Raw genomic sequence first — 24,105 nt, 5'->3', positions numbered from 1 at the left:
TGGAGAAATGTCTGTTTAGTTCTTTGAGAGTTCCTTGGATTGCAAGGAGATCAAACCAGTCCATCCTAAAGGAAATAAGTGAGGCACCAATACTTTGGCCACCTGATGCAAAGAACCAACTCATTGAAAAAGACCCTGATGATGGGAAAGACTGAAGGCAGGAGGATAAGGGGGCAAGAGAGGATGAGATGGTTGGATGGCATCACCAACTCAATGGACATGAGTTGGAGCATGCTCTGGGAGATGGTGAAGGTCAGGGAAGTCTGGTGTGCTGCTTCCATGGGGTCACAATGAGTTAGACACGACTGAGTGACTGAGCAACAAGCAGACCAGGGACTCTCTGATGTCAATGGCTAAGACTCTGTACTCCCAACACAGGGGCTCTGATTCAGTCAGGAAACTATATCTCACATGCCACAATTAAGAGTTTGCATGCCACAACTAAAGATCCTGCATGTTTTATGAAGAATGAAGCTTCTGTGGATCGCAATGAAGATCCAGCACAGTCAAATAAATAAATTAAAAAAAAAAAAAAATAGAATAGACCTCACTTTACCTTTAAAAAGGGAAATCTTTACTCTTCCTCTACCCTTAATATATATCTTTTAGAATACTGGGAAGTTTAGTTAAATCTATAGTATTTTTTAATTTGAAAAAAATAGAAACCATAAATCTGAGTTTCTAGGCTTAATATTTGACAAAAGGAAGTGTTACTTTTCAATAAAATCTCATGGTTTTCTTTTATACTCTTGTGGAGAAAATTTTTGAAACTATAGTTTGATTTTCTAACATTTTTTCAATCATTGATGGTTTCCCCTGACTCTTCCAAAGACAGGACTGAGTCAACTCTTACAGAATTCAGGCAGGACCTGAACTAATGTGAGAAACAAGATCATCTTGTACACAGTACTTATTTTTTAGTGTGGCAAGCCAGGAATTTATGTAGTGTACCCTATTTATAGGCTCCCTCGTAATAATCAATTCTAGTTTATGATTATTCTAAGTTCTTATTAAGACCAATCCTTCACATTTACACAGCAACCAATTTCCTCTTGTCTTTCCAAGAATTGTACTTCTTAAATTATTTTCTTCCTTCTTGCACCATTATTTTTCCTCTTTTATGGGATACATGCATGGTGAAACAGTTACCATTAAAAACCAAACCAAAAAACACCCCCTTGGTCTTTCTCCTCATCACCTACTATCCTATTTATCTGTACCACTTCATAACAAAGCTCTCTAAAGAACTGTCTAATCTCCTCTATAGTATTTGAGATAGCTGCTGACGTGGTCTTTTTTAAAACACTTATTTTCTTGACTTCTCGATCACCGCAAGCACCTCTTCTTTTTCTGTCTTCCTGACTGTTGCTTCTCGGTGTCCATGATTGGTTCCTCTTCCTTTCCTGGACTTCCTGATACTGGACTGTTCTAAGGACCATTCATTCTACAGTCTTAAAGATCAGCTTTCTATGCTCATGACTCCCACTCCTCCCTGTTTCCTGTCACTTACTTTTCTGACATTTCCACCAGGATGTTTGAAAGCTATCTAAACATGTTCAAATCAGAACTCTTAACATGCAAGACCACCTTCCTTTTCCCTAAGGCATCTGCTCTACCACCAGAATCCTTCAGCTCAGCGAAAAATTCAACTGATTGTTCAGGCCAAAACCTTGAAATCACTTTTGCGTCTTTCTCCCATGTCCCACAGCCAAATTCACAGATCTGATATAAAAATCTTAGCACGTCTTCATTTCCACAGCCACCATCTTGATCCATAACACCAACATAATGTCACTTGGATTACTGCAATAACTTCTTAACTAGCTAGCCCATTTCCTGATTATGGTTGATTTCCCCTCAGATATTTTCATGGTTTGATTTCTTAACTTAATTCAAGTCTCTATTTAAACATCACCTCCTAAGAAAGGCCTTACCTGACCACTCGTGCTGAAGTCTCTCCCTTTTCCACCTACTTCCTTTCTAACATCTTTAATCTTTATCAATTTACTCTACAGCATCTTGATACTTACTAGAAATAAAGTTCAGTTCAGTTTCAATATTTAGCCAGTATCTACTATTTGCCTTCATCTTTTGGTAAGCTCAATAGACAGATGCTTACTTTAAAACTGTATTGACATTTCCAGAAATGAATAATATAAAATGTATATAAGTACAGATGTTACTACCCTAGCTAATAACAACATTACAAATGCCAAAAAGGTATGATATTTAGAGAAATATTAGATTATATACTATCACATACAAATGTGCATTTTATATACCATTTTGAGTGAAAATAACTCTATATGTGCTCTGTAGGTTGAAATTCTCTTAGTCTAAACTGCAAATATGTATTTGTTATTGTTAAGAGTAATGTTTTACAAATAATCATGAAAACTGTAAATTTAAAATAAAAAAATTAAGAACTCTATAGCTTAATAAATAGGGAAATTGAAAATTGCAAATATTAAGAGAGATATATTCATAATAGCTAGAAAAGTTTAAGGAAAAATGTTGAAGGCATTTTCATCAAAACACATTAATAAAAATTAAACTAATATAGAGTATATTATACATATTTGACTATCTTAAAATCTAAATCTTTATAAAATTATTTGACATATTTGCATTTGCACACTAAATAAAATTATTTTTAAGAACAAAATTTAATTGTAGGTTATTTAGTACTGTTTAAACATGAGTCCTTCAAAGGGAAGACCTACTTGGGAATACTTTCTATCTTATGAGAATGGAATATCATCTTTGCCATCTTGAATTTTCTCAAGGAAAAAAAAATGCCCTGTTATCATTTACAAAAAAATTCAATATAAATCATCTGTAATCAGACATAAAATTTTTTAAATATAGAAAATAAATTATATACACCAAATATTTTTCACTTATATAGTTTCAAAACAATAGACATTAAAAGAAATATCTATTTAGGAACAATTTTTCACTGAGGTTTTGAATTTGTAAAGGTTAGAAAAAGCTTGACAAAGTCATTAATATAGATTAACAATCATTTTGAGGACATGAAGGACAAGTGATTTTGAGATTTCTTTAAGCTGTGGATCTTACTTTCAAGGTTCTTCCTAAAAAACATATTACTGAAATATATTTTCCTAAACTGTTTTTACTATTCACAAACAAGCTAATATTATCAGAAGTGTCATTAAGTATACTTTAATATTATGTGCAATAGACAAGCTAGTACATATATAGACAAACATATGAAAGTTCTTTTAAAGTATGACAATATGTAAATTAGCAATGAAACCAATCACTGCTTTTCTTGCTTGTGAAAAGTTTTCCAGTTTCAGATAGCTAACAGCAAAGTGAACCTGACAGAAGATACATTACCAAATGGAAAATCAGCATGCAATTATCGTTGACAGTAGAATACATGTGGTGAAGACTATGAATGATTTAGGAAACAAAAGTATACATTTTGTTTGCAATTTTCCACTAGGTTTTCAGAAATAATTCTAGTATTTAACAGGACAGACATTAAACTACAGTAGAAAAACTATCAACTACTTTCACTGTTCTTTAACCAAAGATAAAACTATATGACACAAAAAACATTTTGCAAATGTCTTGCTATGTTATTACTAAACTATGTTCAAACAAGATGTAATAGAAGCCTTTAAATGGTAAAAATGGCTTCATGGACCAAGGAAAGCCTTGAAACACTGTTTTGAAAATAAGGGTACCAAGAAAGCAGATATTACTATCACTGGTTACTTGCAGAGAAAGTAATTTGTTTGCTAGAACCTGCCAATTCTTCAAAAAACCAAACTTGTCTTCAGAGTTTAAATTCTCTGCATGTTTTCAGCTGTAAAGATCCTCCTACTATGATGCTCCAGGAAGATGCTGAAATTGGTATGCATGTAATAAAAGCTGAGATGCAGATAAAAATTCAGGGAAGATTCTGTTATCTTGAAAGCCAATTATGTTGCTATATTGTCACATGGTTTATAGGACTGCTTCTATAAAACCACAGATCATCATAGACCACTGTTTAGTATTCCAAATGTGCAAGACAGTTGACTATAGGCAGAATTTATCAGATGACAGCATTGGGAAATTACTGTCCTCTACAAAATTTGACTCCTAAAATTCTATAATTCTACTATTATAGTAAAAGCTATATTTTAGTGGATAAAATTTCAGATATACTATATTCTAAGTTCATTCTATAATGGTGATTTATTATATATCTCCTTCACTATGTAGAGATTCTTAATGGCAGAATAATAAATGGCACATAATAAAAAATCAGTAAATGCTCATTGAATGATGAACAATTAATGAATATGAAGAAAAGACATCCATAAGGTAGCTCTTTTAGGTGAGTATAGTACAGAAAAATAAAGATGCTGGAGTTTTGACCACATGCAGACTACTTTTTCAATTTTGTTCACGTTAAGTCTTACTGAATACCTAGTTTGTGTAAAACACTATAGAAATGGCTGTGAAAGTTACTGAGTTAGGGGAAAAAAAAGTTTCCCTTTTTAGGAATGAGATGGATTCAGGAATGAGAGGATGAGATGGCTGGATGTCATCATCAACTCAATGGACATGAGTTTGAGTAAACTTCGGGAGCTGGTGATGGACAGGGTATGCTGCAGTCCATGGGGTTGCAAAGAGTTGGACACGACTGAGCGACTGAACTGAACTGAACTTTTCAGGAATGCAAAGCAGTGTAGAACCTTACAAAACAGATTAAGACATCTCAGAAAATGAATAAAAAGTAAACATGTAATTCTAATAAGATTACTTTTAAAGTTCAGGATCTTAGGAGAAAATGAAACAAGTCTTCAAATGTTAGATGGTGGAGTAGAATATAAAGTTAAACTATAGTGTTTATTGGGTAGATTTAGATAGCTAAAATCTCAGAAATATATCATGGGTACTACAAAAATACATGACTGGGAAAACATGAAAGAGATCCATGTCACTATGATTGAGAATAACCCAAATATTGACTGAATCAGTTATTTATTCAGCAGATATTTACTGAAAAAACCTACTTGTGTAAGTCACTATCCTACATGCTTGGACAGAGCAGTGAACAGACAAATATCTCTGTCCATATCAAGTTTCCATTTTCATGGAGGGATACAAATAAATAAATAAATAACCAAGTAAATATACAGAATACTACATGAATATATATGCTACGAAAATAATTTGATAGGGAAATAGTATGAGAAGTATCAAGGAAGGGGAAGGTTATAATCTGAAATAGCATGTCAGGGAAGGCCTTACTGAGAAGGTGATATCAGAGCAAAGACCTGAAGGAGATAAAGAAAGTTCCTTACTCATACACATACACACACACAAAAGAAAGAAAAAGGAACTTCCTTGTAGGTATCTGAGAGAGAGCATTCCAGACAGAAGAAACAGCAAGAATAAAGCTCCTCTGGGGGAGTGTGCCAAGCCATTCACTGAGGAGCAATGGGACCAGCACAGCTGGAAGAGGGCAAATTAGGGGCAGAGAGTAAGAGAGGAGATCAGAGGTAACAGGCCAGATCTTGTCAGGACTGTTTCTCTGAACTACATGAGAAATCATGGAGAAATGTCCAAGAGAGGAGTGATACAATCTGATACATCAGCCAGGATATTTAGACTGCTGGGTTGAGAACTGACCAGACAGGAAACTAGGGTGGAAGCAGGCCTATGCAGGAGGCAGCTGCACTAATAATGATGTCAGTCAAAGCAGTAGCTGCGAAAGTGGTGAGAAGTGTCTCTGAATATGTTTTGAATATGTAGCCAAGGTAATTTTTCTGACTGCCTGGATGCAGTATATGGAAAGAGTCCTCGATGATTCTAAGACTTTAGGCCTATGCCACTGGAAGGGGGGAGGTGTCATTTACTTTTAAGGAACGACTGCAGATAGCACAAGCTTTGCAGTAAAGGGCAGGAGGTCAGTTTTGAATATAAGTTTGAGATGCTTATTAAACATCCAAGTGAAAATCTGAGAATAACCAAAGTTTAGATAGCATTCAAAGTCGTGAGATCACTTTGGGAGGAACACAGATGGAAAAGGTCACAGGGCTGTGCTCTCGGGAATCCAGTTAGCGATGAGGAAAGGGAAAGCCAGAGAAGTAGACAGGTAAGGAAGAAAGAGAAGTGTGTGGTGACCCTGGGCCTAAATTATAAAGAGGGTTCAAGGGATACAGAGTGGCGATCTTTTAAACATGTTGCTGATAGATGTGATCAATAACTCTGGATGTTATTATAGAAAGGGAACTTCAGTGTAAGTTCTGCCATTTATCATATAAATTTTGTAAATTATTCTAGAATATGGGGTTTACTTTTCCCATCTTTAAAAATGGAAATCAAAGTATCTACCTCATATGTTAAATATTCCTGCTACTGCTGCTAAGTCACTTCAGTCATGTCCGATTCTGTGCGACCCCATAGATGGCAGTCCATCAGGCTCCCCAGTTCCTGGGATTCTCCAGGCAAGAACACTGGAGTGGGTTGCCACTTCTCCAATGCATGAAAGTAAAAAGTGAAAGTGAAGTCGCTCAGTCGTGTCTGACTCTTAGCGACCCCATGGACTGCAGCCTACCAGGCTCCCCCGTCCATGGGATTTTCCAGGCAACAGTACTGGAGTGGGGTGCCAGTGCCTTCTCCGTTAAATATTCCTAATTCCACTTAAAGCACAAGTATGTCTGACAACGAAAATGTGCTCACTTCATATAAAACTTCATTTCTCCTTCTATACTTCACTAGATCATTTAAAAAGTTTGAATATATGCTGAATGTTTGAATATGTTTGAATATGTTTGAAATGGCACACCAAAAGGCAAGAAAGTGATCTGAAGCTCAAATATAGTTAACTGGTACATTTTACTGATAGGGAAGTGAGAAGAGCTATTTAGATGAATCCCAAAAGGGTGTAAAAAGCCACATTTCTAGATTTAGAAATTGTAGTCTGACATATTAGTGATAATTAAGATGAAAGGGGAAGAAACAAGAGCTAGAGGCTCACTGATTTGTTTCAATGGAGAATTAGTTTTCTTGAAGTGGGTAGAAATAAAATGTATGTGAAAAGTTAAAGTAATCCATGTTGTCAAGGTAACAACAAGCATTTTTACAGACATGCAAGAAACTATGTATCTATATTTGTTTAGTAATATTCATTTATTGGCTGTGCTGGGACTTCCGGGTTTTCTCCAGCGAATCTTCCTGTACCAGGGATCAAACTCAAGTCCCCTGCACTGGCAAGTGGATCCCTAACCACAGGACCACCAGGGAAGTCCTATGTACCTATATATTTGAAAGAAAGATGGGAAGTAGCATCTAAAAAGATTCTCAGAAAAACACACGAGTAAAGAGGTGTAGGAGCTGATGCCTATATTAGGGAAAATTACACTTCCCAGCATTCCATGGTGGAAGGGGTTGGAAGGAGACAGAATTTTTAATTGCTAAATGCGTGACAGTAAGAAATGTAAATTCTGTGAGGCAGAAACTGTATCTATTTACCAACCATTGTATCTCCAGTACTTCACTCAGAACTTAGCATAAAGTTGCTGCTTACAATATGTTCAACTCACAATAAATGAATGCCACCTTGCCCCTAGTCACTCTTACCTTATTTACACAAAACCCCTGTAATGAATGGCACTATATATAACACTTGCAGTAACTTATTCTGTTTCTTATGTTATGCCTGAAATTAAAGGCTCTAGGATTTTAATCTATGGTTGGAACTGAGCTCAACCTGCTTCATACTTGCTTGGAAGCAGTCTGACCATTACAACTGCACAAAAAGCCAAAAGCTGCCATTTTCACAGATATCTGAAAATAGTACTTTGAAGTTTCCCTGCCCTCCCAAAATTCTCAATCCTTTCTTCCCCACCTAAGGAGCCATACTGTTCCTCTCAACTTTGTGAGTTGCTCTGGTTACTTCTCTGTGAAAAGTAAAGGGCACAAATAAAATCAAAGAACCTAGAAGATCCTTGGAAAAACTAGATGGAAAGTGGATCCCAACATTAAAGTTGAACTCAGGGAAATGAATATCTGTACATTTATAACTAAAAACAAAATATTGAGGCAGAAAAACAACAGAAAATATACCCTTAAGTGGTGATACACTTATTATTGTTCCCTACATAGGAAGATAAGATAAGCTATGGCCAAGCTGGAAAATTATCTTGAGGGTTAAGAGAATATTTCATCATTATAATTAAGGCTAAATGCCAATAAAGCTTTTAAGAAAATCACACAGTAAAAAATTTTCAGTTTTGACGACCAGTATACAATATACTTAGTATTAATAATCAGGCCAGAAATTTATAATAAATTATGTAAATTGTTTTAAATGATATTAATTTCAGTATCAATGATACATTTATTGTTACATGTACATAGCATAATTATTAAGCATACTTATACATACAGTATAATAAGAGCTGCCAATCTGCAGCAAATAACATTTTTTGCTCTCTACAAAAATAATCTAATGCAAGTAATGCTGACAAATACATGAAATGATGAAGAATCACAGTCATGCAATTATAACATACCAAGGACTTCAGAGCACTTCTATATCTTTATAATGGCAGTGATGGGCTATTTGTCCTTCCTCTCCTGCCTTCTCTATCGTTCCCTCCATTCTTTCAGCTTTTATTGATAGATCAGATAGATAGGTAGACAGACAGAGAGCAGCATAAAGAAGGTAAGCAAATCTGAGTCCCTGCCTCATTCTTCTCTAGCTGCTAATTTTTAATTTCATTTTCAGATCCTGTAATTTCTTCTCCAATAATCCTACAACTGAGAGATGGATTACACTAGAAGTCAAACAAACATTCAGATGAGCCCTGACCCCTTCAAAGGAGTACCATTTGCAGACTGGCAACACAGAGTAAGAAGAGATGAAAATACAGAACAAGACAAGTCCCCCCTAGAGGAAGTGTCTAAAGAGATGAAAGCAGATGAAATCAAGTAGAAACCTCTAGGGATGAGCTTCAACAGCAGAAGGTCAAATACTTTTACATTAGAACCAAGATGATGGGTGTGAATTTAGACATATTTGTAGTGGGTTAGGGTGGGCGTTTTCAAGTGGTCATATTCCATAGCTTGAATTTTCTCTGTAAAGTGAAAAGCAGGATGTTCTGCTAAGGGAAAAGTTAAAGATGTGGATAGATATGTGCACTACCAAAAAAAATTGAATGAAGATTACTGTATCTAGAAGGACACTGATCAAATTTCTCATAATAAGTTGTAATAAGTCGATGTGACAAAGAAGATTATTTCTGAAGCAGTGTAACAAGCAGAGAAGGCAGTAAGACAGTACAAAAACCACACAGGAAAAGGGGTACCCTGCATGTACCAACTAGCTAATTTGTTATTACTTAAAAAAAAAATCACCCTGTCTTTATCCTTCTATCTCATTCCTTATTCTGTTCAATTTTCCTTCAGGTACCTGACTGGGTCACTCTGAAAACATTTGATCAATTTGAAAAAAAAAAACAAAACAAAACAGAAAAAGCAGCTCCCTATGAAGGGGACACACCATATAAAGGGGACACACACTAAAGCAATTAGTCACAGTCATGAATGAGCTTCAGTTTCAGTTGACATCTCTACGTTCCATCTAAATTATCTCAAAAATTATGAAAACCCACGCTACACAGACAGAACACAGTTTTTTTTTTTTTTTAGGAGTGCTATATAAAATCACAGATGACAGAACAAGAAAGGAATATATGGTGCTTTGTGTACAAAATCCTAATACTCTCACTAGTTGCTAGCAGAATGGTTAACAACATGAAGGTTTATAATGTAACTGTCACATAGTCATATAATACAATTACTAAATAATCTCGTCTTACCTGTATGGCAAGGGCACGAGCTACAAGGCCTCTAAGGTATTGTAACGGGTCTTCAGGACCTTCCCATTTGCTTTGCCATGTGAGAGGACACTGCAATTTTAAAAGGATAAAAATTAAGTTTACACATATAATATTACATGTAAAAGACCTTTCAACATTTGTGTGATAGGGAAAATACTTTGGCATAATTCACATTATGTCTATCATGAATTAATTTCATTAAGATATGTCTGTTTCTTTGATCTTGTATCATTAAAACTGAATGATATATAAAGTCAGAACAAATTAATGTTTTCCAAAAAGGAAATATTTTTAGGTAAAAATGCTTGAAAGAATAAACAAATGAACTTAAATGAGTATATTGAAAGTAGCAAATCATGTTTTCTTGAAATATATTTAATGCATAATAAAATGAAACTAAATTTGACAAGTTTATTTTATAAGTGATAAAAGGCAAAAAAACAACCTGTCTTGGTCCCTACAGAATTTATTTAAATTATAAATAAAGCATTGTAATGGAAATTTTATCTCCCAAACCACACCAAGATATATTATAAAAAGAGAATAAAAAGAAAATAAATATTATAATTAAAAGTTTTCTAAAAAGTTATGTTTTAAATATCTGATCTTCTTTTAACTGACATTCTCCATTAACACATTCATTACAATATACCTTCTCTGTGAGAGCTTTATGTTAGTCACTCAGTCATGGCCAACTCTTTGTGACCCCAGGTTCTTCTGTCCATGGGATTCTCCAGGCAAGAATATTGGAGTGGGTTGCCATTTCCTCCTCCAGGGGATCTTCCTGACCCAGAGATCGAATCTGGGTTTCCTGCATTGCAGGTGAACTCCTTACCATAGTCTGAGCCAACAGAGAAGCCCCATGAAAGCTTTATATATTTTCCAAATATTATGCAAATGTCATTCAAACTTAATACTTACTTTTCTGAAGTGGAAATAATAAGGAGAATCCATCAATTTTAACCCCAAACACTGTCTGATTACATAGCTGAACAACTAACTCACACTAGAGTATATCAACAATGTATGGAAAATAGAAATTATAAGATAACAAATCTTACAGTGGAAAGGATCTTAGAAAATATCTAGTTTAATACTCTTGACGAGTGAAGTAAGCTTTCTTAGGAATATGTAGCTAAGTGCTTTGAACTGAAACAGGTGTGGTGATTTTATTTATGTTTATTTTAAATTTTTAAAAATTTACTTCTAATCAGAGGATAATTGTTTAACAATGTTGTATTGGTTTCTGCCATCACTTCCACTACATTTACAGGACTGTATATAGATGTGGTGATTTTAATACATGACCCCAGAACCTCTGACACTTTGCCCATGAAGATGAAGTCTGCTCTCCTGAAATAAGAGTCCTGTGAATGTAACAGGCGTGATGGGGTGCCAGTTTCCAGGTCCAGGTCCTAAGGAATTGGTTTCTTATTATTTCCTGTCTCTTGAGACTCTTGATCTTGGAATCTGTCCAGCATACTGTGAAGCCCAACTTCTGCAGGGAACCATGTGGAGATGAACTGAGCTTCCCACCTCTCGGACAGCCTGATTTGCGAGTCCATGAGTGAGCATAGTGGAAGACACAAACTTTCTTTACCAAGGTCTACCCAAGTTTCAGATATGGAAGCTTAAAATAAATGTTTTTTTGAAAATTATGATGTTTTAATCTACTAAGTTTTGGTGAAATCTATTGTACAGTAAGATTTGACTGCTAAAGTTCTTTGGTCTCCAGAAGTAGGATCCTACCTTAACAAAAACCTAAAACACATGGCTCTGGATTTGAGACTAGGTGGTGGGCTGAAGCTGGAAGGACCTTCAGAAGAATTTAAGTGGAAACCTGAAGGACTTCTAAGAGAATAGTGGAGGCATAAGGGACTCTGAAGACTTAAAAGGAGGAAACAATCTCAGACAGACAGAAGTACTGTCGGCACCTAAAGGTCATGCCCTGCAGACTCTTAAGCAAAAAGGTTTCAGCGAATCTTAAGGGTGTTGTGCCACAGCCAATGCACAAGAAGCCTAAGGTAGAAAGAAAGACTTGTCTTGATGACATTTATGGTCATGGCTTTTGTCTAATGTGAATCACAAGTGAAAGTCAAACTCACAATCTTAAGAAAACTGTTCTGTTGTGAGCTTCATCTGTTTGGGATTAATAGTGGAAAAAGAGTGCAATTAAAAGAGAATTTAGAACCCCAGAATTGCTATAGGCAGGAAGCAGGCTGAGAAAACCACTCAGCCACTAACATGGCTCCATCTTACTGAAACATATGCATAATTAAGAGGCAAGGATCAGCAGCTCAAAGCCAAGAGTGGTGAATAATCATGCCCAGGGAGCAACACGGAATCCTAACAAAACAACTGAAGAAATATGCGTGCTTGGATTTCTGAATTGCTGACACATGAGCCTCCTAGTTCCTCACTTTTTTTTTGAGTTTAAATGCGTTTTATTTTTAGACAACCTACATGACACGTTTTTCTCAAAAACAATGCCTCCGCTCCAAATAAATCAACGTTCAAAACAAATGAAGAGCTCGATATGACATCAGTCCCATCTGTCTAAGTCCTGGTGTTGTGTGGATGAAAAGCAGTGGCCAGTCAGTTATGACGACAGGTGACTGATTCAGAGTAACTGCCAACTTTGTTAACATTTTTCCATCTCTAAACCATCCTTAAAGAAAATCATATATGGGGTTACACCATCCTCACGGTAGTCCAGCAGAGCAACCATGCCATCTGGATTCATGTTTTCACCAATAAAGAACTGATAGTTTTTGAAATTAGCAAGGATGTGCTTGATTTGTTCTGCAGCCCCTGTCATATTAGTGACTATTGCAGTTACCTATCCTACCATTTTATATTGGATTTGTAGAGGACAGATAACTCATCTCTGCAGTCCATAGGTCCTCAGGTGAGAACCATACTTGAGAAAGAGCTTTTGAGGAACCACACCTAAGAAGCCTCATCCATCCTTCCACCTGATCTAGATGACATCTGGCCTGAGCCTGAGGCTGGAATGGAATGAGACATTTGGTTTCCCTGGTGGCTCAGACGGTAAAGCGTCTGCCTGCAATGTGGGAGACCTGGGTTTGATCCCGGGGTCAGGAAGATCCCCTGGAGAAGGAAATGGCAACCCATTCCAGTACTCTTGCCTGGAAAATTCCATGGATGGAGGAGCCTGGTAGGATACAGTCCATGGGGTCGCAAAGAGTTGGACACAACTGAGGGACTTCACTTTACTTCAAAAGGAGATGACTGCATTTTACACAGGGGAAAAAGGCAAACAATTTGTGCCCAGAGGGCAGACTGCAGCAGCTTCAAAGTATGTCCCCCAAATAACCTGGCACTCTTCCCACTGAGAGTGGAGGTCTGTGTCCCCTTGCCCTTGACAACCTAGCCAATACAATGAGGGGCAAGTGACGCTGTATAACCTTGTCAAATCTAGGCCTTAATAACTTCACATCTTTCCTCTTTCCTGGGGTATACACTGTTAGAACCAAGATATCATTTTGTGAGGTAGCCAAGCAGTACATACAGAGAGGCCCAAGTGGAGACATCTAGAGAGGAACCAAGCCCTCTAGTCATCAGTCCTGATGAATACCAGCCAATAATCGGCACTAACTAGCCAGTGCTGTGACTGAGTGCCTGTTAAGTAGATCCCCCAGCTCTAGTTCCTCTAAGATGAGCTTTTTCAGCTGGTGTCACACGGAGAAAAGACAAGTCTACTGCACCAGAGTGTGCCCAAAATGCACACTCCTGAGCCAAATAACTCATGCTCTTGTTTTTAGCCATTAAGCTTCAGGGTAGTTTATTACACAGCAATAGATAGCTGATAGATCAGGCTCTCACATTCTCAGTTTTATGCTTTTCCTGTTGTAGAAAGATAGCTCCTTCAAATAGAGTTTATTAGAGATAATAAGTTACTGCGGTAGGCGATTGGTCCCAATGATCCCTGCCACTTGGTATTCATGTCCGTCCTTGTGAAATTCCCTCACCTTGAGTGTGAACTGCTTCTGGGGACTTGCTTCTAATGAAAGAATATGGAAAAAGTTATGAGAATCCACTTCTGAGGGTAGGTTACAAATACTGTGATATCTGTCTAGCTCACTTTCTCTGCATCTCTTCCTTGTTCACTTGAAGTGAAAAAGTTGCATGCTGTGAGCTGCATTATGGAACGCTCATGTAGCAATAAACTGGTATGTCCAGTCAACAATCAGTGAGGGCCCAACGGCTGCCAACAGTCTCCCATATGTGCTCCGAGAGTCTCCAGCAATTGCAGGCCTGGTGATACCTGATTGAAGGCTTGTGGGAGACCCTAAAACAAAATGCCCAGCTATGTTACATCTGGATTCCTGACTCACAGAAACTGTGATGTGATAAAGTTTTGGTTTTTTTTTTTTTTTCTTTTTTTAAGCATGAGAGGGTGTCGTCATCGATCAAAGTTTTGGTTTTTTATGTCACTAAGTTCTAGGCCAATTTATTATGTGGCAATAGATAATAACAGAGCTATCAATATTAGTGTCCAATGAAATACATTCATTCAATAAATATTTAAATCCTCATTTTCCATTCATTCAGCATTTACTGAGAACTTACAATGTACAGGCATCATAAGGTCCTTGCTATTATGGAGCCTACATTTTACTGGGGGATAAAGGCAAAAATGTATTATAAGAAAAAGATTACATAGAGTTAAACCCTATGTTGGAGAAGGAAATGGCAACCCACTCCAGTGTTCTTGCCTGGAGAATCCCAGAGATGGAGGAGCCTGGTGGGCTGCCGTCTATGGGGTCGCACAGAGTCGGACACGACTGAAGCGACTTAGCAGCAGCAGTAGCAACAGCAGCAAACCCTACGTAGAGAATTACAACAGGATATGTGATGTGAGATTCCTTGAGATCCTCTTGGTCAGCAAGGAGATCAAACCAGTCAATCCTCAACAAAATTCCTGAATATTCATTGAAAGGACTGATACTGAAGCTCCAATAATTTGACCACCTGATGTGAAGAGCTGACTCACTGGAAAAGACCCTCCTGGGAAAGATTGAAGGCAGGAGGAGAAGGGGACAACAGAAGATGAGATTGGATGACATCACTGACTCAATGAAAATGAGTGTGAGCAAACTCCAGGAGACAGTGAAGGACAGGGAAGCCTAGTATGCTTCAGTTCACAGGGTCCTAAAGAGTTAGATATGACTAAGCACTGGAAAAAAACATGTGGTATGATGGAATATGAAATGATAGTGATACGATAGAAGATTATAGGGAATAAAAGATGAATAAAATATATTCTTTATCCTAAAGAGCATTAGCAACCAATAAAAGAGATAGATGGCTGAAGTCCCTAATGGTGTTTTAAAAATGACTTATATAACATGTTTCTGGAGCGTAGTGGAAAAGTGATTTAATGAAGGAAGTATCTGTTAAGCTTTGAAAGCTGTACTGAATTTTGACAAAGGCAGACAACTGGATGGGACTATCTAAACTACCATTTATGTGTCAGTATCTGTGTTAAGTGCTGGATATGCACCATCTCATATACTCCTCACAATATTCCTCAGAAGCAGATACTATTATAATTTCCATTTCACAGAGGAAAAAATACAGAAACAAAGAGAATAGCCTGTCCAAAATCACTGAGCTGGTAAATGACAAGTCTAAGATTTGGACCCATGTAATCTAACTCTAGTGTCTGTCTGCAGCATCAATACTGCCTCCAACGTATTTTGTATTTCCATACTGTACAAATGCAATATTTGAGATCTGTTGACTGAAAACAAATACACCACATGAGAGTTGTGTGTTAAGCTTTATTTCTGGGAAAATGAGAATAGCCCAGGAGACAGCATTTCAGGTAGCTTTGAAAAACTGCTCCAAAGAGTTAGGGTGGAAGGTCAGTATATTTCTGATTTTGTTGAAGGGGGGAGTACATGGAATCAAGCACTTATTTTGCAGAAGGTTGTTGCTAGCCTTGGGAAGATTCAACATAAGATAATCATGTATTGGGAATTAAAGTTCTAATAATGGGGAAACTAAGGCTCAGAGTAGTTTTAATTAACTAAACTTTTAAAATAAATCTAAATTGTAGAGAACTTGAATCAAGGTCTAACTCTAAATGTAACTTTTTTTGTTATCCCATGTTTTTCATGAAAGATGTCATAAGACCAAAACAGGATAAGAGCAGACTCTTTCAGGCATCAATTAATTAATGGATAACTCAGCAATCATCTGTTAAATAGCTGCTACTTGTGAATCATTTGTTAGGTCCTGGGGATACAGATATAACACAATCCTAGTACTAGAGGTGGAGATGGATAATAAAAGAAGACAGCTACAGACAATACAGTGGGTTCCCTTATAATGATAAGCACTGTGCTTGTGAAACACGGATGTGAGGTACACCAAATCCACACTGTGCATAGGGCTTTCTGGTGGAGATAATGACTGAGGTGGGACTCAACAGATAAACAGCTTACAGTAGAGAAAGACATGGAACGTAGGAAAAGGAAGGGACATTAATAAAAAAGACATGCACCAACTGGGCTGATGGGCCAGAAGCTTTTGAATGCTAATACTGAGGAGCTTAGTCAAGAAAGCGATGATAAAACTGAACAATAATTAGGGAAGTGACATAATCATATCTGGATTTTAGAAAGATTATCCTAGTAGAAGTAGGGACAACAGGCATTAGAGTGATGAAACTGCAGTCAGAGGGGTGAATTTGGAAGGTACTGTAATACAGGCACGAATCAAACGGGACGTGCATCAGTGAGAATAAGGATAACAACAGAAACACTTCTGCAGCACTTACAAGTGCAGGCCTGTTCTCAGCGTTTTACTTGCATTAATCCTTTGGACTTCACACAGACCCTCTGAAATGGATACCATTTTATTATTCCGACTAGCAACATTTAGAAACTAAGGTGGTGGTGTTTAGTTGCTAAGTCAGGTCTGACTCTTGTGATCTCATGGACTGTAGCCCGCCAGGCTCCTCTGTTCATGGGATTTCCCAAGCAAAAATACTGGAATGGGTTTCCATTTCTTTCTCCAAGAGGGGGTTCCTGACCCAAGGATCAAACCCAAGTCTCCTGCATTGCAGGCGGGTTCTTTACTACTGTAAATTAAGGTAGAGAAAGCTTAAGTAACTTGCACCAGAAAACATTCTAGTATGTAATCTGAGATGTTTGATTTCCACTCTGCAACCTTAATATGTATATTATATGAACTTTAAAAAATGGATCACTGTTAGTAACTCTTTTTCCTTTTCATTTAATAACGTTAATTGTCTCTACTACAGACAAACTCTATCCTACAAATTAAAATGATGTGCTGACCCTCACACATGAGTGAAACACTAAGCCAACACTGGATTGTAGTTTATGGGAATGAATTGACTTTCACTTGATTCAAGCTTATTGCAGTGTCTGAAACAGGGAGCAAGTATTGTAACTGCTATTTATTTTGAGCAGTAGAAGTTGCATTGGGATTTCACAGTTTGTGGAAAGCAAAGAATTCAGTTTACATATTTTAATGAAAAGGAGAAAAAAGGAAAAACAAAAATATAGTTCACTGTAATTTCAATTTTATAAGAAGCGCTTAACCCATATGTAGTTTATCACTAACTCCTAAACTAGCCATAACTTACAACTTTCTACAATTAATTAAATTAGCTAAAATCCATTTCATACACATATACATCATGAGAGAATATTTTTCAGAAGGATAAATACAGCTTCAGAGTAAAACACTTTAATGATAGAGCCATCTATACAGAAGAGAAAGTACAACTCAGAAGATAGCTTGTGATAAAAGTTAGAATACATTCTGATTTAATCTTTCTAAGACCTTTATTTAGCTCCAAGGATTTCAATTTTCTTACCAGAAAAACAATTATAAACCATCACCAGAACCACCTAAGGACTTTCAGATCCAAGAGATTTAATTAATTGAACTACTTTCTTTTCAAATATGAGTATTATTTTAAAAATCTTTTTATTTGTGTCTTTTAAAGAGACTCATATTATTTGTTTTCTCAGGACATGTAATTTCAGTTTCCATTAAAAATTCCCTGATATCTCAATTGGTAAAGAATCTGCTTGCAGTGCAGAAATCCCAGTTCAATTCCTGGGTCAGGAAGATCCCCTGGAAAAGAGATAGGCTACCCACTCCATTATTCTTGGGCTTCCCTGGTGGCTCAACTGGAAAAGAATCCACCTGCAATGCGGAAGTCCTGGGTTTGATCCCTGGGGTGGGAAGATCCCCTGGAGAGGGGAAAGGGTACCCACTCCAGTATTCTGCCCTGGAGAATTCCATGGACTGTATAGTCCATGGGGTCACAAAGGTTCATACATAACTAAGTGACTTTCACTTTCACACTTTCATTAAAAATTATAAAATATGTATAAGAGATTACACTAAGTTGTATAAAAAGTTTAGAAAGGTAGAAGTAAGCCATTGATGAATGAATGGATAAACAAAATCTGACACAGAACTAACCTGACCCAAAAAGAGTCTTGTCCAAATAAACCCACTCCAAGTTGAAACTATCCTGTCGAAAATGCATCTAATGGACCTAACTTACTGAACATTGTAGCTTTTACCCCAACCTACTTTAAACGTGCTCAGAACTCATACGTTAGCTTTCAGTTGGGCAAAGCCATCTAACACAAAGCCTGTTCTATAATAAAGTATAGAATATCTCAATTAATTTATGGAATACTGTGCTGAACGTGAAAATAGAATGATTGTATGGGTGCAGAATGACTGAACTGTATCCGTTGTTCACCCTGACTGTGTGGCTGAGTGAGAGCTGCAGCTCACTGCTGTTGCCCAGCATTTCAAGAGAAAGGTACCACATATACTAGCCAGGGAAAAGATCAAAATTCAAAGTATGGTTTCTATTGAATATATCACTTTTGCACCATCCTAAAGTGTAAACTACCTTAAGTTAGGGACCATTTTCATATATGTACAAAGGAAAATTTTTCAGCATTCAAAAGAAAGGAAATATACATGCTACAAAATGGATGAACCTGAGGATAATATGCTTAGTGATACAAACCAGTCAAATAATGCTTGATTCCACTTATATGAAGCACCTAGAATATTTAACTACATAGGGATAGAAAGTAGAATGGGGCTCCTGGAGGCTGGTGGTCAGGGAACGAGAAGGTATTCAGTGGGTAGTGTTTCCATTTCATTTTGTAAAATGGAAAAGAGTTCTGGCGATTGGTTGCACAACCCCATGAATGTACTTAACTTTACTGAATGGTACACTTAAAATGGTTAAAATGATAAATTATATATGTATATTGCCACAATTAAAAAACTTCATTAGAAAACATGCAAAAGGAAAAGAAGAAACCAATTTCCTCCCTGAGTCTATGGCAGCATTGTGTGCTTGATAATTTACTTGTTACTCACATTGAGTTCGTTAAACACAGGGACAATGCCCTATGCATTTTCTTCTATCTCCAGGGCCTGGTATAGACAGTCCATGGTAGTGGGTCAATAAACATTTGCAGAATGTTCTTTATATATCATTCAATAACAATTTGAAGTTAAGAGTTCATTTTAGGGCTTGGATCCTGACATTATTTGCACAAAAATTTAACTAAATGCAGAATTACCAAAAATAAATAAAGAAGACAAGCAAGGAAATACACAAAGCGGGTAATTTGTGAAACACAGAGCTGATGTGATGACAGTACTGTTGCCGTTCAGTTGCAAAGTCGTGTTCAGGTCTTTGTGACCCCACAATTGCAGTATGCCAGTCTTCCCTCTCCTTCACTATATCCTGGAATTTAGTCAAACTCTTGTCCGTTGATTCAGTGATGCCATTGAACCATCTCATCCTCTGTCTTCCCCTTCTCCTCCTGCTTCAGTCTTCCCCAGCATCAGGGTCTTTTCCAATGAGTCGGCTCTTCACATCAGGTGGCCAATGTACTGGAGCTTCAGCTTCAGCATCAGTTTTTCCAATGACTATTCAGGGTTGATTTACTTTAGGATTGACTGGTTTGATCTCCTTGCAGTCTAAGGGACTCTCAAGAGTCTTCTCTAGCACTACAATTAGAAAGCATCAATTATTCAGTGTTCAGTCTCCTTTATGGTCCAACTCTCACATCCGTACATGACTAACTAACACATCCATACATGACTACTGGAAAAACCATAGCTTTGACTAGATGGACCTTCCTTGGCAAAGTGATGTCTTTGTTTTTTAATACACTGTCTAGGTTTGCCATGGCTTTTCTTTCAAGGAACAAGCATCTTTTAATTTTGTAGCTGCAGTCACCATCCACAGTGATTCTAGAGCCCAAGAAAATAAAATATGCCACTGTTTCCATTTTTTCCCCTTCTATTTGCCATGAAGTGATGGGACTGAATGTCATGATCTTCATTTACTCAGTGTCGAGTTTTATACCAGCTTTTTCACTCTCCTCTTTCACTCTCATCAAGGGGCTCTTCAGGTCCTCTTCACTTTCTTCCTTTAGAGTGGTACCATCTGCATATCCGAGGTTATTGATATTTCCCCTGGCAATCTTGATTCCAGCTTGTGAGTCATCCAGCCTGGCATTGCGCATGATGTACTTTGCAGGTAAGTTAAATAAGCAGGGTGACAATATACAGCCTTGTCATATTCCTTTCCCAATTTTGAACCAGTTTGTTGTTTCATGTCCTGTTCTAACTGTTGCTTCTTGACCTGCATACAGGTTTCTCAGGAGACAGGTCAGGTGGTCTGGTATTCCTATCTCTTGAAGAACTCTGCACAGTTTGTTGTGATCCACATAGTCAAAAGCTTTAGCACAATCAGTGAAGCTGATACTTTTCTGGAATTCCCTCACTTTTTCTATGATCCAATGATGATTTAGTCACTAAGTCGTGTCCAACTCTTGCAACCCCATGGGCTGTAGCCCTCAAGGCTTCTCTGTCCATGGGATTCTCCAGGCAAGAATACTGGAGTGGGTTGCCATTTCCTCCTCCAGGGAATCTTCCCAACCCAGAAACCAAACCTGGGTCTCCTGCACTGCAGGCAGATTCTTTTTTTCTTTTTTTTTTTTTCATTTATTTTATTAGTTGGAGGCTAATTACTTTACAATATTGTAGTGGGTTTTGTCATACATTGACATGAATCAGCCATGGAGTTACATGTATTCAGATTCTTTATAGACTAAGCTACCAGGGAAGTATTAGGCTGAACAAACACCCCCAAAGAATGGACCTGGTGTGACTCATCCACACATGCTCAATTGTTTCAGTCACGTCCGACTCTTTGCAACCTTATGGACTGTAGCCTGTCAGGGTCCTCTGTCCATGGGATTCTCCAGGTAAGAATACTGGAGTGAGTTGCCATGCCCTTCTCCAGGGTATCTTTTCAACCCAGCAATCAAACCCACATCTCTTATGTCTCCTGCATTGGCAAGCGGGTTTTTTACCACTCGCCCCACCTGTGACTCAAATGTTTTGGAGTGGGTAGCCTTTCTCTTCTCCAGGGGATCTTCCCAATCCAAAGATGGAACTCAGGTCTCCCATATTGCAGGAAGATTCTTCACCAGCTGAGCCATAAGAGAAGTCCAAGAATACTGAAGTGGGTAGCCTGTCCCTTTTCCAGCAGATCTTCCTGACCCAGGAACTGAACTGGGGTCTCCTGCGTTGCAGGTGGATTCTTTACCAACTGAGCTATGAGGGAAGTCCATCCAATGGATGTTGGCAACTTGATCTCTGGTTCCTCTGCCTTTTCTAAATCCAGCTTGTACATCTGGAATATCTCGGTTCACATACTGTTGAAGCCTAGCCTGAAGAATTTTGAGTATTACCTTGCTGGCATGTGAAATGAGCACAATTATATGATCGTTTGAACATTCTTTGGCATTGCCATGGAAACTGACCTTTTCGAGTCCTGTGGCCACTGCTGAGTTTTCCAAATTTGCTGCCATATGAGTGCAGCGCTTCTAACAGCATCATCTTTTAGGTTTTGAAATAGCTCAGCTGGAATTCCATTACCTCCACTAGCTTTGTTTGTAGTGATGCTTCCTAAGGCCCACTTGACTTCACATTCCAGGATTTCTGGCTTTAGGTGAGTGATCACACCATCGTGGTTATCTGGGTCATAAAGATCTTATATGTACAGTTCTTCTGTGTATTCTTGCCACCTCTCCTTGATCTCTTCTTCTTCTGTTAGGTCCAGACCATTTCTGTCCTTCATTGAGCCCATCTTTGCATGAAATGCTCCTTTGGTATCGCCAAGTTTCTTGAAGAGCTCTCTAGTCTTTCCCATTCTGTTGTTTTCCTCTATTTCTTTGCATTGATCACTTAGGAAGGCTTTTTTATCTCTCCTTGCTATTCTTTGGAACTCTGCATTCAGTTGGGCATATCTTTCCTTTTCTCCTTTGCTTTTCACTTCTCTTCTTTTCTCAGCTATTTGTAAGGCCTCCTTAGATAACCATTTTGTTTTTTTGCATTTCTTTTTCTTGGGGATGGTTTTGTATGGTATACCAAAATAATTTTAAAGGCACCTTGAGGAAAGAACTGATGATCAAAAATGGCTATTGGTGGAGAACAATAAACTCTATTCAAAATGTACATACATTTTAAAACAAATGTTTTAATCATAAATGAGTGCTGAATTTTGTCAAAGGCTTTCTCTGCATCTATTGAGATAATCATATGGTTTTTATCTTTCAATTTGTTAATGTGGTGTATTACACTGATTGACTTGCGGATATTAAAGAATCCTTGCATTCCTGGGATAAAGCCCACTTGGTCATGGTGTATGATTTTTTTAATATGTTGTTGGATTCTGTTTGCTAGAATTTTGTTAAGGATTTTTGCATCTATGTTCATCAGTGATATTGGCCTGTAGTTTTCTTTTTTTGTGGCATCTTTGTCTGGTTTTGGAATTAGGGTGATGGTGGCCTCATAGAATGAGTTTGGAAGTTTACCTTCATCTGCAATTTTCTGGAAGAGTTTGAGTAAGATAGGTGTTAGCTCTTCTCTAAATTTTTGGTAGAATTCAGCTGTGAAGCCATCTGGTCCTGGGCTTTTGTTTCCTGGAAGATTTTTGATTATAGTTTCGATTTCCTTGCTTGTGATGGTTCTGTTAAGATGTTCTATTTCTTCCTGGTTCAGTTTTGGAAAGTTATACTTTTCTAAGAATTTGTCCATTTCATCCAAGTTGTCCATTGTATTGGCATAGAGCTGCTGGTAGTAGTCTCTTATGATCCTTTGTATTTCAGTGTTGTCTGTTGTGATCTCACCCTTTTCATTTCTTATTTTGTTAATTTGGTTCTTCTCTCTCTGTTTCTTAATGAGTCTTGCTGGTGGTTTGTCAATTTTGTTTATTTTTACAAAAAACCAGCTTTTAGTTTTGTTGATTTTTGCTATGGTCTCTTTAGTTTCTTTTGCATTTATTTCTGCCCTAATTTTTAAGATTTCTTTTCTTCTGCTAACCCTGGGGTTCTTCATTTCTTCCTTCTCTAATTGCTTTAGGTGTAGAGTTAGGTTATTTATTTGGCTTTTTTCTTGTTTCTTGATGTAAGCCAGGACATGGAAGCAGCCTAGATGCCCATCAGCAGATGAATGGATAAGGAAGCTGTGGTACATATACACCATGGAATATTACTCAGCCGTTAAAAAGAATGCATTTGAATCAGTTCTAATGAGATGGACGAAACTGGAGCCCATTATACAGAGTGAAGTAAGCCAGAAAGATAAAGAACATTACAGCATACTAACACATATATATGGAATTTAGAAAGATGGTAATGATAACCCTATATGCAAAACAAAAAGAGACACAGAAGTACAGAACAGACTTTTGAACTCTGTGGGAGAAGGTGAGGGTGGGATGTTTCAAAAGAACAGCATGTATATTATCTATGGTGAAACAGATCACTAGCCCAGGTGAGATGCATGAGACGAGTGCTCAGGCCTGGTGCACTGGGAGGACCCAGAGGAATCGGGTGGTGGAGAGGGAGGTGGGAGGGGAGATCGGGATGGGGAATACGTGTAACTCTATGGCTGATTCGTGTCAATGTATGACAAAACCCACTGAAATGCTGTGAAGTAATTGGCCTCCAACTAATAAAATAAAATTTAAAAACAAAACAAAACAAAACAAAACAAAACAAATGTTGTTTAATATCTGTCATTCCATTATGTAACAATATCCCTAGCATGGCATACACATAAACTTGCAAGTATTAAAAATATTTATAATGAAGTTTTGGGAAAGATG

At 37.5% G+C, this 24,105-nt stretch overlaps 1 protein-coding gene across 1 annotated transcript in view; it reads right to left on the bottom strand.

Annotated features, from left to right (window-relative positions):
* Positions 1-24,105, bottom strand: part of DYNC2H1 (dynein cytoplasmic 2 heavy chain 1) — a 396,980-nt gene that overhangs the window by 59,973 nt on the left and 312,902 nt on the right. Inside the window, exon 85 of the mRNA XM_065944250.1 lies at positions 9,852-9,941. Coding sequence (XP_065800322.1) covers positions 9,852-9,941 — 90 coding nt within the window. The remainder of the gene's footprint in view (positions 1-9,851; positions 9,942-24,105) is intronic.

This window comes from Muntiacus reevesi, chromosome 9, assembly GCF_963930625.1.
Source record: "Muntiacus reevesi chromosome 9, mMunRee1.1, whole genome shotgun sequence".
NCBI lineage: Eukaryota > Metazoa > Chordata > Mammalia > Artiodactyla > Cervidae > Muntiacus > Muntiacus reevesi.
Note: the sequence above shows the minus strand (reverse complement) of the source record. Positions and strands in the feature narration are given on the sequence as shown.